The sequence below is a fragment of the Electrophorus electricus genome, chromosome 1 (assembly GCF_041902795.1).
Source record: "Electrophorus electricus isolate QZ-2024a chromosome 1, ASM4190279v1, whole genome shotgun sequence".
In the NCBI taxonomy this organism is placed as follows: Eukaryota; Metazoa; Chordata; class Actinopteri; order Gymnotiformes; family Gymnotidae; genus Electrophorus; species Electrophorus electricus.
Window position 1 is genome coordinate 37,649,180 of NC_137497.1, and position 18,564 is coordinate 37,667,743.

The following is an 18,564-nucleotide window of genomic DNA, read 5'->3' on the forward strand; positions in this document are numbered from 1 at the left end:
GGATACGGCATTCATTAATACATTAGAAACATGTATTGGACAAAATCTTTATTAACCAGTGCAATCAAAATAGAACCGCAAATCACAACCTGATTTAGGCAACACATAGGAACATCAAATATCTATCTATCTATCTATCTATCTATCTATCTATCTATCTATCTATCTATCTATCTATCTATCTATCTATCTATCTATCTATCTATCTATCTTTTTTTGTAATGAAGCATATCAAGCTTAACAGAATAAGAACAGTACAAAAAACCAAAAACCCTGTAATTACAATATAAATAGAAATGACCTCCATGACAACCTTACACAAAAGCCTTTATCCTGTGTCGTGTTCTAATAAAACCCAACTTTAAAACCAAGGAAATTGTCCTGAAAGTGAAGGAAACAGAGAGAGAGGCAGATGGGGTGTGGTTAGGCAGGGCGACATTATGACTTGTCAGCAGCTCAAATGGATTATGTTTCAATATCAGTCAGGACGATGCGAAGGGAAAATGAGAGCGGGAGCATGTTTGTACGCGGGCGCGTGTGCGTGTGCGATGCGGATGGTTTTAAATTGCCCCCCTTTGTTTTTCCATCCGTGGAGAGGTGCCCTCATGCCTTATCTCCCTGCCGCTTGGATGTACGGCGGGCCGATGTTCTCTGAAAATGAACTGTCGCGCCATCGCTCAAACACCGCTGCTGTACCACCTCCTCTGCGCCTACCACGCCACACACACACACACACACACACACAAAAATACATTCTCATGTGTGTGTGCAAATCCACACCTTCACATAAACACTCTCGCTCTAATTTCACACCTACAAACTCACTCTCTCACTGTCACATTCGCAAACATTCTCAGTTTTCTGTCACAGGCGCGCATGCATAAGTGCAATCATATAGCCACCGTGCCGCCTTTGCTGTTTGCACACACCTTACTGCCTCCAGAGGGGCAATTACCGATGCTCACAGCCTGTCCAAGACAGCTGTGCATACGCTCACATGTGGGGCCCCTCTGGCCCCCCTGTCCATCTCTGCTCCCTGTCATTACAGGGCAAAATAATGCCCCCTTGCCTGGCACTAACGGAGCCATGACTGGGACAACAGGGTCCATAGCCCTCCGCTCCATTTAGCTTTAGGAGCCTTGTGCCGGGGCAGAACGCCGAGATGGACTGCACACGTTTGTCAGGGAGAGACTGCTATGACTCGGGCACAAGGCAACTTCTAAACAATATATGGAATGTTTGTTTGTTAACACAAGTTCATTCTGCAAGACACGAATGCTTTCTCCAGTCCCTGTAACACTGCAAGCAGAACACACTCTCATAGACAAGTATGCAATTATTACAGTGACATTAAATCCATGGTTCTCCTGTATGATGTATAGAAAATGCAGGCCTGACTCTTGAACTTAACTTCTTTCAGAACCTTCCAGAAGCCAAAGTGAATTTCCTGTTGCATTTAGTACCTGGAACACATATTTCATAGGTTAAGCCTGTCTAGATGTTCCAGGATAAGGGTTTTATAGGAACCTTTAGCTAGCAATGTATTTCATTTGTCTCCAAAAAAAAAAAAAGAAGGAAAAAAAGACCACAGAGAGGAATGAACTTGGGGCAGAAGAACGGGTTGTCCATACCGCAGGCCCTGCTCATTAGGAGCTCAGCCTCATCCATCCGTTCCCTTCTGGCTTCCCCTTTTCTCCTTCCTCTCTTGCTCCTCTCTTCCTCTCCAGGCCAGCCCCGGCTCATCCACTCTGAGAAGAGAAAGAAAATGGCTGCCAAGGGAGGGTGAAATCAAAGACAGAAATCGCATGGAGAGGCTGGGTGTCAACAGGCCCATAATGATACCTGATGGCCCCTGGAAAATACTCTTCACTCTCTTTCCCTCCTTCTCTTTCTCTTTCTCCTCCTTTTGCCCCCTCTCACTCTAACCTGCCTGAGTTGCAATGCACTTGAAAAGATAATTAGAGGTAGGCTAAAACAGAGAAGAAGGTGCATCATCGAGAAACGCGCGCACACGCACACCAACCTTAGTGGTGAAGCGCTTTGTTTTATATATACCTTTTTTTTTCAAAACTCTTTTTCTTCTACTTTTTAAGGTGGACAGAAAAGAGAGAGGGGGAGAGAGTTCTTTCTGTGAGTCGCCAAGGTGCTCTCTAGTCCATTGTGCAGTGTGCTGTCAGGTTAAATTAGGGAGTACAGGCTCCGTGAGTGTAAAAAAATCAATACTTGATGGAAGATTGCTCCCCGGAAAATCTGTTTTGATTCCAGGATTAATTCTTGACCAAAGGCTCCGGCGAAATGACATGCCATTAGGGCCGAAAATGAACACATTCGACAGTGGAAATTGGATGGAAATGTGTCAGGTGATTGCCCCGGCTGCTTGTTTTGCTCTCGCGGAGAGGGCGCGAGGGAGAGCGGGAGAGGCGAAGAGAGCGTCACTAGAGCAAACAGTTGGCGGACGAAAGCCTTGGACTGGCCAGCCCCTCCGACTCCATTTTCTGCGCCCAGCCGCCATCCTCCCGAGTATTCTCCGCTCTATTGTTGTCCGGCTTCTGCAAATGCACTCGGCGGTGGCTGAAATGCATTTGTCCGTCGCCCGCATCTCTCCTGTGTGTTCTCTTAAAGCGCGGGATGAAGAATAGCCCGTCTGAAAACAAAGCTGGCACTCCTTTTGTTTGTCTCCGCGGTGCAGTAGAAAGAAAAGGAAAATGCAATATTGATAAGAGGAATAATGTGTTTGTCATCACTAATAACATACCCCCACCACCTGAGTTCAAAAAAGTGTCAAAAAAGTGAATTCCAAACTCCAGGCCTGCCTGTTAGGTTCATAAACCATATTTTTCCAATTCTTTAAATAAAACTTGTTATATCGGACAGGCTGTAAATAACACACACGATCAATCGAATCCATCATATGCAATGTCTCTGGCTATACATAGGCTGTAACGGTACCCATACAAATCAGATCTGAATATAACCTTTTATTATTTAGCCAATTTATATGTTTGGAAGCAAAAGGAAATGTTATTAATTTGTATATTATTAAGGTAGTAAGTGTATTTTTACTTGCAAAATCTAATATGTCCCAAACTGGGCTTTCCTCTTCAACTTTGCTTTTCAATTGACCTAGCAAAGTCACGGCGGTTTGTGGATTAAATATTACTGGCTCCCACTGACAACTCTGTGGACTCGTGGAGAAGTCTGGAGCCCTGCTGCGGAACACCTAAATGGACACGTTCCCCCCAGTCGGAGATAGAGAAGGACGTCCTTCTCGTAATCCCTCTTACCTGTTGGCTGTACTGCCACACGAGGTCGTCCCACTGGGCCCCTTAACAGTAGTAATTCGCGATTATGAGTGGCCGCTGTGATCGCATATCTGGTCAGATATCTATTTCAACGTGCAATCGCGATGCACGAACTGTGACAATTTAGTCCTTTACGCTAAGCGTGTAACAGCCTGTTAGGGGAGTCTAATAAATCATGCAACATGAATATAAATCAGTGAAACATGGTCTCGTTATAGGATGAAAGTGTGTTATATTATCCAAGTTATTTAACATTTATTTGATTTGAGTAGCCACCATTAAAGGTGAATTAATCTCCATATTATTTAGCATATTTAAAACTGACTGCTCCATAATTCCGAGAGGCAAAAGACAAATCAATGTCTTCTAGACAGTTCTGTTAGATGCGTGTGGACCTATACTAGAAAGTGGGTCAAGTAATTGCTTTGTTTATTTTGATCAGACAATCACGCGATTTATCCCTTTAATTTTTCTTGATTTCTTAATTGAAATATATTTGGAAGCCAATTTCGGCCTGCCGATAAAATGAAACCTCACCTGGCCTTTCGATGAGGAGTATCGTAGAAACGTAAAATAGCCAGCACTTACGCGGGATAACACATTTGTTTGAGAAATGGGACGAGCGAATTTCAATGTGATTACAGCGCCATCTACTGTTAAAAAGCTTCTTACACCTTATTTACAAGTGTAATGTATCATTCAAACGAGTTTCATCCAAGCACTTCCAGCTCACCCGTTGTAAGGTACATTGATTCAATTTAGTAAAACAAAATTGAAGTTATTGCTGTAATGATCAGTTTGATTTGTGATTCCGTTTAGGTATTATTTTTCTTATAATGTGATTCTGTTAATCATGGAGGAACCACATGATTTCGGTGAAGACTTTTCGCACAAAAGTCCGACACTACCGACGCATGACGTGGGTGGCGCTGTATTTTACAGTGGCGAGAGAGCGCGCTTATGGTCACTCACGAAGAAGAAACATCACGGGTTTAGATGACGTCGATCACATTACCATGTGTATAGCGCTGTGCTTCTACGGAGAAGCTTCGGTAAACAGGCTCGGAAAAGGCCGTAGTCGCCGAAGAGCAGCATTTGCAATAGGTGAACTGACACTCATGAGCCAGCTAAACTATAGGTGGTCCGCACGATGTCCTGGGTAAAAGCAGTAATGTCTAGCGACGATGTCTTCGACGAGGATATGGATGACATCAGTCTTCAAAACAAAGAATGGAGCTCCAATATGGAAAAGCGCACCAAGGTAAATTAAACTAACTCGCCATAACCGGCTTCTCCCTTTATCGGGTGCGACGCTCTCGTTCACCGTGGAAGCAAAAAAAAAAAATAAAAATATTAGCTAGCTGCATAGCTAAGTTAGCTAATTGGCGTCCAACATTTGCATCTGCTGGTCAGTAAGTTAAGTTTCCTAAATCAAGAAATAAAGCGGAAGTCCCGTCCAGGTTGTAAAATGATGTGTGTGGCTGTCCATACCGGCGCGGATTAGAATCGACGCTGCGATGTGGTTTTCAGGACGGTTTCAGAGATGGAGTTGACGCGGGGAAAGAGGCGTCACTTCAGGTCGGCTTCAACTTGGGCTACAGAGAAGGCGCTATCAAAATTAAAGCCGTCGGTCAGCTCAAAGGAATAATTAGGTAAGCGTTTGCAAGCCCTTCCCTTTATTTTCTCACTCGCTTTTACTGTGATTTACGTATTATTTCGTATTGTACACCAGTAGCCATACGCTGTGCATCACAATCACTGTTTGTGGCTAGCTAACATAGAAGTTGGCTATTCCTGGTATATTATACGAGAGGTAGTTATAGCGTAAACGTAATTGCCTAGAAATTGAATGATGATTAAGCAAAACAGAAAAGCCTACATTTAGTATTTTGGCATTTAGCAGATGCTCATATCCAGAGCGACTTAGAAAAGTGCTTTGATGTCCATACACCTTTAGTCCTGTGCTGAAATGCTGTTGTGTGGGTCAGTCACGTGAGTTTTGTGTTCTGCTTGACTTCACTGTGCCCTGTCTTGTGCCTGCCCATACCACACACGTTTCTCATTGTTCCCTAACTCTAGCCGTTTGTGCCTTCCACAGTGCTGTACAGTGCTGGACTCAGTCCAGGGCGTCTGGCAGCGCCGCCCTGTCCTCTGTCACAGAGCTGCTCCGGCGGGTGGAGCGGCACGAAGAGGACCTGCTAGAGGCCATGAGGAGAGTTCAGGAACAGCCTCCCGTCAGCATGTCGGAGGTGGTGGGAGACCTGGAGGAGCTGTTTGTAGGTCGGAGGGACCAGGGTGGAAGCTTTGGCTGCTGCCAGGGAGATCATGCAAGTAGCAACCATTGTGGCAGAGATGAAGAGAGCCGGAGCAGCTTGCAGGCTGAGGATGCAGCGGAAGGCTTGCCCGGAATTCACTCCCAGGGTTCGCTCCTAATGAGAGACAGTCTGGAGCAATTACTCCACAGCTGTACAGTGCTGCTGACTGAAATGGGGCTTCCTGAAGAGCTGACGCATCATGTCCAGCAGCTCATATATGTGTGAACTGATTTTTGGGCTGTCCATGGTGATTAATACTAAATTAATAATAAAGTGCTGAACATCTGGAAGTGTTGAAGGACCAGACATCCAGACATCGACCCACAAGACTGTCCAACCACACCACAGAGTCCTGGACCTGCTCAGTGTGGATCCCCCCCCCCCCCCCCCCCGCGTTTTTATTTTTCTACTGTTGTGTCCCTGTGTATAGTGCATGTGATTAGTGCCTCGAGACCACTTAACCTCCAAACTGTATTGGAAATATTCCTTTACAAAGGTGGCACCTTCTTTGACTTTTTACCTTTTGTGTTTAGGATTTTTACATATTTACAAATGCAGATCATTAAAATGATTTCCTCAAAATATTTTTTTCTTGTCGTTATTTATGTTCCTCTGTAAACTAGTAAGACTGATGCGTGCAACGTGGCTTTACATTAATACGAGTGAGTGTGTAGTATTGCATCTATACTTGTTTAAAAAATCTTATTAGATGTTATTGCACAACGTTTCAAGAAGTGTTGCACCAAAGAATAATGTATTTACTGCTTACGATGGAACTTTTCAAGGTTCGGGGACCCAGGCCCAAAACTAGATCTACCCTGTTCTTATTTAGACGAGGTACAATTGCGCAAACCAAAAGTTATGCACGGCATTTAAGTTAGCCGAAGCGCAGAGTCGTATTTCGCTAGGCGACCTTAAATCCGCTCCCATACTCAAGGAGCTGTTCACGGAAGCCATAATAAAACCCCAGTCTGTGGCGTTGTAGTCCATGTAAACGCAGATTAATGCAGGGGATTACCGCCCCTTGAGGGAAAGACGCTCATAATGAGAAAAGCGTGAGTGTCTTAAGGAGAAAAGTGAAACTGCAATAACAACCGTAACCTGTTAAACTTCCTGGTAGCGAAAATTGTGGTCTTTCGTCGGGCAAATAATCAATTTAGGTAAGCACCAGCGGCACTAATACTGAGATCTATGCTTTAATTTTTATTACAACACGGCACTGTAATTTTAGATTATTCGGTCAAATTATTTCTGTCGCAGATCTCAGTACGTGCGACGGCAGCCTGTCCCAAGTTGTGCTTCGTCATTTAGTAACAAATTATCGGGATGTGTAAGCGTTCTGTGTCGTAAATGTACTTGCACTGAGTTTATTACTCGTGCTACAAGAGTATGTTGCAAACAATCGTGTCATTCTAGATTCGGCGCCCGTCCGCGCTGCGCACCGAGTGGTACGCTCACGTAAAAACGGGCCGAACCTCTACTCTGGTTTTGGACTCGAAATCAAGTGATCTAGTTCTGGAAAAGTGTTTCAAAATGACATGCTGTTCATAGTGCGAATACCAGAGTGAAACCAAGCCCCAGAGGTGTCGATATAAATGCCGGAACTGCAGTTACATGTGCGTTTGATCTGTAGTTATATTGTATCCTGTTTTGTGTGTGTTAATAATGTTTAAAATAATGTCTGAAGAAAACAAAACTTTAGGAAAGTTGCAAATTATCAATGTGTATATTTTGCTTTGGGCCGTTTATTGTTTTTATTGTGTGAAAATGATTAGCTTTTCTAATTCAAATATATTATCTCTTGCATGTTGACACAGCATTATTGTGGTGGAACAGACCTGTTTGTTACCATTTTTGTGTTCTCTTAATGAAGCCACAGATAAGTCACTTATATTTTGTTATTTGTTAACAGGCTTGAAGTTATGACCTAACGTCCTGAAGCGTCACAGATTCACAAACGTAACTGGACTATAGAGTTACAGGTGTACTTAATATACAGACATTGTGCATATGTACTGTTACGGGGCAGAGACACGCTGTGCTGTATCCAGGGAAATCTTCACCTATAACTGGGGAGAGTAGTGGAGAGGAAGTGTCCATCTCAATGTAACCGGATATCATACAGCCTGGAATTTAACCAGGATTAAATGGATGTGTATTGAAACTGCTTTTCCATTGATCGTGGACTGGGAGAGAGCAACTGCAAAGCGCCAACATGGGGAACTGTTGCTGTCCGCAGTCTAGTTCATGTGACCACACGGTGGATGAGACGCGGGGGTTGCTGAACTCAGACTCCAAGGCCTTAGGCAGTGTGGAGGGGGCCGAGGTACAAGGTGACAGCCTTCCGAAACAGGTGGCAGAGGACAGGTAAGGTAACAGTCTTGCTGAAGTTTCAGATTTCATTGGTTGTATCCCTTGTTGTAGCTTTATGTCGTATGTTTTAATTGCGCCTTAATTATTTGATGCTGCACATTTAATGCAAATCCATGGATGTTAAAGGAGAATTGTTGTTTCTGAATGATCTCATATTAAGCATTCATTCTTCTTCCCTCAGAAGCAAACATGAAGGAGAAGATGCTGGGCCACAGGTGGTCACAGTGCTGCCAGATGCTGTTGCCAAATCTCCAGAAGCACACGCAGAGAGTTCCTATTCCTCTGTAATACAGAGTCTGCACACTGAGAACTCTCGTGCTGAACAAGCTCACCAAAGTGCCTCACTTGCAGGTGTGTACATGACAAACAACACTGGGACCACAGAAGAGACAGGGGAGGTCCCAAACACACCCATGATTTCCACTGAAGTGCCCATAGAGGTATCTACAACTGAAGTGACAGAGGAAACGGAAGCTAAGATGGCCAACGGGCTGGCGAAGATGGATGAACAAGTGATAACTGTGCCAGGAGTCCAAGTTGCACCTCTAGAAGAAACGCGCTCTCAGGAGGCCACTGCAGAAAAGTCGCCTCGGGTGCAGGGGGAGACAGAGCAGGAAGTATCCGAGACCGACAGCGAGAAGACGCAGTCAAAAGAACCTGCTGAGGTTTGGGTTGATGAGGACACTACGCAAACCAAGGAGTCAACTTCAAAGATCTCCATGACAGACAGACACGATGCAGAAGACCTACTGACTTTGAATGACATGGTAAAGAATGCTGCTGGGGTGGAAATGCGGACTATAGAACACAGAAGTGCAAAACCTCAGGTATCTTCATCAGAGCCTGCAAGTGAAATGGATGTTGTAGAGAAAGATGTGAGTGCCCAGGTCATCTCTGCAGAGCATGCAGCAGAGCTTGCAGACCACGCGGAAGACACATGTGAAGAAGACATGTCATCCGAGATGGCTGAAGTGACGGAAGACAGCTTGCCGTCTGATGCTCAGGAACATTCAAAGCAGGTGTCCTCTCCAGATATGGAGTTAAGCATTGAACCCACTCCTCACGACATAGAAAACGGCCAACCAGACAACTTGGGTGATCTGAGAGATGAGAACACCTCTAATGTAGATGCTGCACTTATGCTAGCGGCATTGCAGGAGACAGAGACATCTCCAACAACACGCAAGGAACCTTTATGTATTGGAAGTCATGCACAGCTGCTTCCTGAACCGTCAAGCAACATTAGCAGGTGAGGACATCATACAGATAATTGAATTTGTGGGATGTGAAAAAAACATTTGTAAATCAAGAAAGATTTTTCTTTATAATACAATTAGCAGCACACCGTCCACTTATTTTCCTATTGATTCTACCTCTTACATTTAACTGACACTTTTATCCAAAGCAACTTAAAATTATGTCTGACTACAGTTCAAACAATTGAGGGTTAAGGGCCTTGCTGAGGGGCCCAGCAGTGGTAACTTGGCAGTGGTGGAGCTTGAACAGACAGCCTTCTGAGTACCAGTCGAGTAACTTAACCACTAAGCACTACATACCATACTGCTGCTTGAAAGTTGGGGAAAAAACTCATTAATTGCTTGATAAATTAATTTCACTATCAAATAAAACTTATGTACAGTCAGATAAGTAGCCGTGTTAGAATTGTTACCTACTTTTATTTTTAGATGAGGTTAGGCTTTACATACAGTAAATTAATCTTTATTTTGGCGTCAGTCTTATGCTAATTGTGATTGGCAAGAATCACTTCGCTTCGTTTAGCAGTGTGCAGCTTTCTTAGACTATTAGCCTGTGATGTAGGATAGAGCAGAAGTGCTCTGCAATAGCCAGTTTTATATATAGTACATGAGCAAGCAGCCCTAGATCAGAATGGCATCTGTTTTTATCTCATCTCCTCTTTCTGGTACTAGCATTGCTGAGCAGGTGGATAAGCCTGAGTCCAGAGACACAGCAGCAGACCAAGAGAAGATCACTCTATCTATAGACAAGGAAGAGGAAGTGGCAGAGTCTCAGCTGAACAGCCTGGACTCCTCCGCCCCTGTACAGAAGCCTGAATTCCCAGAAACTCCTAGGTAACTCCCACTGTTCACAGATAACACCACCAGGTGGAACCAAAGACCAGAATACCTTCCAGATATGAAGCGTGGCTAATTATATCACAACTACCAACATGTTTTTACCTTAAGGTTACTGGATGGATTTAAACTGACTCCATGAGCGATCTGTCTGTTGAAATGCAGAAAAACACAATTGTGATGCATAGTTGTGGAACTAAGCACATCACTCTTATGATACCTAGAAACAGCCTTCTTACATCACAAGGGATATGTGAGAGACTTTTATCAGCATGAACTAAATAAGGACTGTCCCTAGGACCATTATTTAATGGGCACATACATATGGCTCTGCACACATATTCAACACATGTTCAACACATGTTTATTGGATCGCAGAGGGGTCATAGTGCTTACTTTCATTCCTAAATTGCCGAAAGCAGCTCAGTTTTACTGGTTGTTACATTTGTGATTAAATGAAGTATATGTATCAGCACGTATGGGCAATGAAATCCTGTCAGAATGTATTTATCATTGAGTGCCCACATTTGATTCCCATTGTTTACAAATAACCTTGAGTCTATAGAAAGTAAAGTGGCAGGGTTACTATGTCGTCATTGCCACGTTATAGTGTGTCTGGGTGCTGTGCTGTAGTCAAAATTCTCATTAGAAGTGAAGAACGTTACGTTGGCATTTACTGCAGTTGTTTTATCATGAAGGCAACCCAGTGTTTTCCAGTATGTGAGGGATAATCGTATTGTATGATAATGAAACATCACCATCAACAATAAAGACAGGCTTAATTATTTCACCTTATACTTACAAATAAATCTTCTGTTTTGACTTTGAAAAAGTAAAAACAAAAAAACAAAAACTCGGCTCCCATCCGGTAGGTTCGGTAGTGGGTAGGGCATGCCTAGCTGGTAGCAGCACCCAAACTTTCCCTTTTACAGTGATGCTGTTGAGGAGGATGACGCTGAGCGGAAAAGTGAGGTTACAGGACCAAGTGAAGCACTCTCACTGGATGAGCACAGTCAGGAAGAGGAGGAGTCGGAGGCCCAACGCAGTGCGAAGGCAAAGCAACTGGCCATTGTTGTCCAGGAAACGATAGAAAAAGAAAATAGCGTAAGCCACAAGGGCCAAAAAGGAGAGATTATTCTCACCAGCAGCCATGCTGTAGAGGTTGCAGTGATGCCTCTGACCGAGAGTGAAAGCTTCGCAGACCAGAAGGAGCAGGATGAGTATGTTTCTGACATTTATATTTTTGTAGAAACTAACTGGGCACACTCTTGCACATGGTGTTTTTTTTAGTAGTTGTACACTCATGCATCTCACTATTGTATTTGTAAAGTGAACTGCACCTCATCTTGCTCTCTGTCACAGAAGTGAAGACCTCTATCAGGGAGCTGAAGAGATTGAAAAAGAGTCACTCAAAGAGAAGCGGTTGAAGGCACTGCTTGAAATCACAAGTGAACCGTTTTTTCTTTACGTGATTCTGCATCTCCTCAGAGTGGCACGAGGGTGGCAGGACACTTCAAAAATGGCTTCTCATCTCTCTCACTAGAACCTTCTGTGGTTCTAGGATCTCTTCAGATTTTTGTAGAATGGTTTTGTAGAATTAGTTTGGCAGTGTCTGGAGATTTGGAAAATGACATAACCTGTGGAGACATATATTGCTCTGTAATTAGTGGATCTTGACTGCTTCTTGTTTACTCAAACAGTCCGACACAACATCCTACCTCCTGCCACTATGATGTTCCATTCACTTAACCACGTACACACATTAAAGTCTCCACTCTCATCGCAGACTGATCCACACCAGCTAGCTCTTGAGTACACTCCTTACATCTAAAATGTCTTAGAAATGAAATGCTTGTGGGGTACATTTATTATTATTGTAGTTTTGTGTGTTGCCAGGACTATTAGAACCATGACATGAGTTATGAGTTGTCTAATGAATGTAAATGAAGATGTGATTCCTTACTGCTGCGAGAGGTGTTGGGGGACTAAAGAGCAGTAAACACCTGTCCTGTGTCCCCCCCCCCCCCCCCCAGTCCCTGGCGTGGACGAGTCGTGCAGCCTGGCCGCTGTTATTGACATACTGGCCTACAGCGAGAGTGAGTGGAAGGGCAACACAGCCAAGAGCGCCCTCATCAGGAAGGTGAGGGACACTCACAGGGCCACTTGGAATTTCAGGAAAAAGGGAACAAACCTGTTAAAGGGAGCCGAGCAGTAGCTGAGGAGGCGAGACAGCTAGTCCAACAGTCTGCCTGAGACATGGGCCTTTTGACAGCTCGTAAACTGTCATGTGAGTCTCACTCCCAATTTATTTGCGTGTTCACCAGTACATAATATGATGCGGGAAGAGATGAACGGACATCCAGTTTTATGTGAGCTCCCGTGAGTCTCATTTGGTTCATATAATGCACTGAAACTCAGTCAGACAGCAGCTATTGGATGAGCTGCTGAGCTTCTATCACGTCAGCTGAGCCTACCTGCAGTACAACTGTAATACATACTTATATAGTGAACAGTGTTTATTGTAATACAGTTTGCTTTTGTATAAGCTTCAAATTTGGACTTACACACTTATGAGAATTTTGTTTTATAATGTGTTCAATTTCTTGTACGCATGCCTATAGAGAATCTGGGTTCAGGAATGTTGTTTCCCATTTGACAATGACTGCGAACAAAGTGTGTAGCTGAAAATTAAATAATTTCCAGAAAATACAAAACAGTAGGACTGAGGGCAATGAAAGAGGCTTGTGTGTTTGGCTCACAATAACAGCCATCAGCCATCAGCATCATCTTATAGGACAGGAATTTCAGGCCCGCCTCCTTCAAAGTGCCTCCAGCTGGCATATGCCAGTGACGCATCCCACTGTAGAACAACAGGCTGAAGTCATTGTAGCCTAGAGCTGAACTAAACCGCCACCTAGATTCTCTGCACTGCCCTGCACTGCATCCTGGGGGTTGATTTCGGCTGTGTGAATGTCATCAGGGCTACTCCGAGATGTCCTGCAGTTTTAGTGGCCTGAGGCGTGTGAGGGGGGATAATTACTGCGCTCTGAGAGCCACGCTCTTCCAGGTGCTGGCTACCACCACGCAGACGCCAGCTTGGCTGCTGGAAGACGACTTCACATCGGTGAGAACCCAGAAAATGCACCCGCAGCGTGTTTGCTGTTAAAGCGTCACACTTGAGATAATGAACAGTGGATGAGATGGATCATTGCACTCAGGTTGGCCAGCTTGCCTTGAGGATGTGTAGCCAAGCCCAGGGTGTTAAACCAGAGGAAAACATTTACATTTTTGGTATTTAGCTGACGTTTTTATCCAAAGCGACTTACAATTATGACTGAGTACAACGTGAACATTTGAGGGTTAAGGGCCTTGCTCAGGGGCCCAACAGTGGCAACTTGGCAGTGGTGGAGCTTGAACCAGCCACCTGCCGATTACAAGTCAAGTGCCTTAACCACTGAGTTACCACTGCTCAAGGTAATGTGGACTGTTAGCTTCTGATGTCTAGCAAAAAAATGTAAACAAACACCCCCCAAAAAAAACACAATACAGTAGTCATTAACTGCTCAGTGGATGTGATTTAAAGACAGCCAGACAGCAAAGGCAGAAAGCATTTAATTCTCTTCAGATCTTTACAGCAGTGATGTTTGAAATAGGATACTCTGTTGGACAGTTTAATTAAAGCAATTAGGTAGTTTATACTGACTAAATATAGATTGTGTATGCAGGGAACTAAATTATTAATTTGTTCCTAATTGGTTCATTTCCCTAGTTGCCAGAGAAACTTGAAGCTCAGGAACACCTGATTGGTGGATGGATGTTCCCCTTAGAGTGTAACAAAGTAGGAGAGAAGGAGAATGCTGTGGAAAAACTTAAATGCTACTTGGAGCTCCTACAGAAGAAGGTAAATAATTTATAACTCCTTTCTCTTAGAGCATTCAACCTCATGCAAGAATAAACACATTTGCAAATTGCTCAGTTTCTCATATTTGTAAGACTTTCTTAGACACAAACAAAACTGATCCAGACATATTACACACAGCACATTCCCCAAAGTATATATAAATATTAGGGGTGGGACTTGAAAAAAAATGAATCTAATTAATTAGAAGCTTTGTAATTAATTAATTGAAATTAATCACATTTTAAATCACATTTCAGTATTTAACATGAGAAATATTAATTTAAGTTTGGATGAAGAATGAATCAATGAACATAAGCTTAAACTTCAAAATCTTGTTTATTTTCCCACCAGTATACTACACAGACCAATAGATGAGTGCAGAAAACACAGAGCAAACAGTTTTCAGAACACTGGAAATTCTGACCAAAAATGTACTGATTGACTTCAACTACTCCCATTATAAATAAAATAAAATAGATAAAATATTGTCTACCATCATCTAAAATGGTATTAAAAACATCCTCTGATTGACTTCAGTTCTTCTTATTCTTCCAAATCCTGAGCAAAACTCCCAAAATTAAACAACATAGAGCATGTCAATCTGATCAACATTTAGTTAAGTCAGCAACACAAACCCATTTGCCTTATGATAACATCTACTGCTTCCTCAGCCAGTTACTGAGACAAACTAGCCTTTCGACATTTTCAGAGGTCAATGCTGCCCTCTTCTTCTGAACTATGTTACCAGCAAGTGAGAAAAGTCTCTCATAAGGAACAGACGTGGCAGGACTGGCCAGATATTTTCGGGCCAGGGCAGGACATTGTCTTTCTGGACGGCAGTTCGTAACTTGCATCAGCTGACGCAATTTGCAGCGTCTCTTGTAACCCTTTATCTTCGACCGCAGAGAGCAGTCTACAGTCCACAGCAATCCATCTCGCCAGTGAATTTGTCAATTTGTTTTACGTGGACTTTGACATTGTTTCTGAATGTGAACCCCGACATGTGGTCGAGTGTTGACTCGCGACACTGTTTGCTCGTACTAGGAATACTATCACATTTAGCAGCTAAGTTAACATTACTGACCTGCGCGCTAGCCCCAACATGTTTTGCGTTGAGGTGGTAACGAAGGTGGAAGTGCTCCTGTGATAAGCAAACTCCTTCCTGCATAAAGTGCAAATAACATTTTTGTTTGTGCTTCCATCTGGAAGTTTCTTGTATTTAAATTTCCCGTCCACCAGCGTAGCCTCTTCCGTCATCTCCATCATGCTCATCACATTGTGCGTCAATATAATCTGTATGCCTGGAACTCGTGCACTGAGAAACGTTCCACGGTGCAAAAGTGTGATTAAAATGCGTTAAATTTTTTTATTTCGTTATTTTCCCTGTAATTAATTAATCGAAATTAACGCGTTAAAGTCCCACCCTAATAAATATATTACGTAATGTGTAATCATGTTAAAATAATCCTGCTCTGTTCGACAGTAGTATGTGACTTTTTATTCCATGGTAATATAAATTGCAACAATAGTCATTCATCTGATCTGATGACGCAATATAATACAGCACAGGGCCACACTACCACCATTGACTTGATATGACTCGACAATGATAAATTGGCCTTAATTTTTTAATTTAAATGTAAATTTAATTAACAGTTTGTGTTGACATTTACAGTTGCTGGGGAACATTCTCCATTAGGTGATGTAGCACTGTCAAGTGTTCTATCACACACATTTTCTCATCTGTTTTCACCTTGAACCGTTCCCGTTTTAGTGATGCACATGTATTCTCACAGAACAGAGCTGCTTGCGCTGTTTATGTAGGTTCTTAATTTAGGAGTATGAGAAAGTTAACATAAGAACACAAAAATGTTTAGCTTGAATGCAAAGGCTAAAAAAAGGCTGTTACACATTTTAGCTCATTTTAATTTCACTATGTAGAAAATGTATATGATGCCCCAGGCATAATGCTTTGAGAATGTTTTTTGTAATGAGCATGTTTATTGTAGCGTATTTGAATAATTGATTGTAGAAACTGTAGTAAAACTAACGTCATCAATTAACTTTAAACAAGAGTCGACAGGATAAAACCACTAGTTGGACTTCAACACTGGGACTTCACAGATTAGGTGTTAGGCTTAGTCGTCCATAGTCAATTATGAATACAGTCTTGTACCTTTTAATTCTACATGCATTTCTGTGTGCGCGCGTGTATTCCCAGTGGCAGACAGCAGCAGAGACGGAGAGCCCGGAGGAGAAGCAGCTGGCGTGCGAGCGCACTTTTCAGGGCCGAGAGGAAGAGTATGGCCTACTGGAAGCCCTGAAGCTCCTCATGCTGGCCAGGGCAGTTGAGTTCCACAGCCAGATGCATGCGGGACAGGACGTGCCCGTCTTCTGCTGGCTGCTGTTTGCCCGGGACACGTCCGGAAACCCCAGAACGTTCCTCACCAATCACCTAAGCCAGGTTGGCTTCAGTGGAGGACTAGAACAGGTGGATGACTTCTCACACATGCAGTGTTTGTTCATGTGCTGTATATACACGGCTACGTGCATGTTTCCTCTTATCACGTACATAGGTAGTTATGGAATATGCCGTCGTACCGGCTTTGAATTTGGTCGCATGATGTATGCAGCAAAATATTTACCTGAGCTTTCATATTTTAATATGTTTAACAAGGCAAAAATACAAAAGGTAACTGATGGGCTTTATGGTGAGGCTGCAAATATCTTTTCATTACCTAAACAAAATAGTTCCTGAAACATGTAATTTTACCTCCTGCCTGTAGGTGGAGATGTTTCTTCTGGGTTATGCCTTACAGCACACCATTCAAGCCTTCCGCCTGTACATGATGGATACAGAGGAATTTGTGACGCACTACCCTGATGACCACAAGCAGGACTGGCCCTGTGTGTCCATCGTCACAGAGGACGACCGCCATTACAATGTCCCTGTCAGGAAGGCAGTGCAACAGCAGAATAACAATGATATTGCCATGCTCTTGCCTCTCATGAGCTGATTAGCCATAAAAGTGATTTCTGGAAGGTCATTGGAGGAACAGACTTGTATTTTTATTTGTGTGTTTCAGACAGAGTGCCAAATGACTCCTGATTTTCTGCCAGGTTCTGGTTTATCTTTACATGTAACACCCCTGTGCTTAGCTTAGAGCATGCACTGAACTAACAGAAGTACTCAGGGGTTTTTTTGTTTGTTTTTTTGTTTGCAAGCTAAATCTCGTTCACAGATAGAATTCCATTGAATGAGTAGTGCTTAGAGTGCAATGTAGTAATTTTTTCTCTGGGCCTCATTTAGAGACATTGCTTAGGTTTTGTATAAAATGTAAGTTTACAATTAGATCCCAAAGTGTAAATTTGCACTATTTAATACAGCTACTTATGATGAAATGAATGGATAGTAAACCAGCAGAACTTGTGCACATTCTGAATGCAAGCTTACCTTTCATCATAATGCGGGTGATATTGAGTCTGTTAAAGTCCTAATGCTGCAGTGACTTACAGTAGGTAAAGCTGTTCATTACTTAAGGCAGGTAAAAATTTCATCTAGCTAAATGTGATTTAGAGGGGAAAAAAGACCGCACTGCCTTTCGCAAGGGACAGACTACTGTTGTTTAATTGTTGTTTTGCACTTTTAAGCTACACCAGATACTTCCATGATCCCACGAAGAGTCTGCCAGCCTTTCTGTCTAATCTCCCAAAACACCTTGTTGAGCTAAAGGGAATGGAGTTAGAAAAGAGAGCAAAAAAACTGGCTGAAGGTCCTTGAGTACTGAATGGGAAACTTACTGCGATGGTAATTTCATAAGTAGTGAAGATAAAACAGGCCATGTGCAACAACCAAATAACACTGTTATTGGCATTGTTTGTTTGTTGTTTGTTGTTGTTTGTTTGTTGTTATTGGCATTGTTTGTTTTATTCAGAGACCAGATACCAATGAGACTTTGAAAATATTCCAGAATATTGAGAAAAGTACTTTAACTTAAGGATAACTGAGTGTTTTTGAAACACTTTATTAACTGAGCTGCCACAACTAAAATGTGAAAAACCAGCCTTTATAGAAACATCACTCAGGAGATGCTGAAGTGTGTCTCAGGTTTTTCCATGTTGCCCTAGCAGATATCTGGATATTTTGGTGGAAGTACAGAGAAAGCTTCATAAAAGATTACATAACAGAATGGACTCTGAACATTGTCATTCTTAATGTAGTATTAATTATAATTTAATTATAGGTTTTGTTTTTCCTTTTGGTTACTCACATAAAACACACTGCCAAAAATGTAACTTTCTATTTTAATGTTGGTACTAAAGCATAACTAATTTAACAAAAATCATTTAACTGGTGCTCCACGGTGTACCAGAAGGATCATGAATTGCCCCATCATTTAAAACACATAGTTATGACATCAGAGGTTTCCTCAGGTGTCAGGGTCAGGTTTTATGGTTTTCTTTTTTTTTTTTATCTGCTAAATTTTGTTATTAACAGACTGGTTAGATTCTGTATTGTCAAAAAAAAGGAATAAATGTAATATGGGTGTCTTTTTGTGATGTACCGAGTAGCTTGTTTG

The 18,564-nt window shown here is 42.6% G+C and overlaps 1 protein-coding gene and 1 long non-coding RNA gene across 5 annotated transcripts; one reads left to right on the forward strand and one right to left on the reverse strand.

The window, feature by feature from the left end:
• Window positions 1–33: 33 nt before the first annotated feature.
• On the reverse strand, window positions 34–4,449 carry LOC145658914 (uncharacterized). 2 transcript variants are annotated; one of them, XR_014124764.1, is made up of 2 exons: window positions 4,318–4,449; window positions 34–1,748 (listed from the first exon to the last, which is right to left on the reverse strand). It is a non-coding gene; the product is annotated as an uncharacterized LOC145658914 (long non-coding RNA). The 2 variants fall into 2 exon arrangements; XR_014124763.1 differs by lacking the exon at window positions 4,318–4,449 and adding an exon at window positions 2,056–4,060.
• LOC113573826 (uncharacterized) lies at window positions 4,305–18,539 on the forward strand. 3 transcript variants are annotated; one of them, XM_027004363.3, is made up of 11 exons: window positions 4,305–4,563; window positions 7,530–7,984; window positions 8,172–9,239; window positions 9,919–10,080; window positions 11,016–11,303; window positions 11,446–11,531; window positions 12,117–12,223; window positions 13,064–13,207; window positions 13,853–13,984; window positions 16,206–16,475; window positions 16,771–18,539. In XM_027004363.3, the coding sequence occupies exons 2-11, from the start codon at window positions 7,833–7,835 to the stop codon at window positions 16,999–17,001; spliced, it is 2,640 nt and encodes an 879-aa protein (XP_026860164.2). In that variant the 5' UTR covers window positions 4,305–4,563; window positions 7,530–7,832; the 3' UTR covers window positions 17,002–18,539. The 3 variants fall into 3 exon arrangements, with proteins under 3 accessions (XP_026860164.2, XP_026860163.2, XP_081574784.1); XM_027004362.3 differs by lacking the exon at window positions 4,305–4,563 and adding an exon at window positions 6,549–6,777; XM_081718658.1 differs by lacking the exon at window positions 4,305–4,563 and adding an exon at window positions 7,052–7,233.
• The last annotated feature ends 25 nt before the right edge of the window (window positions 18,540–18,564 follow it).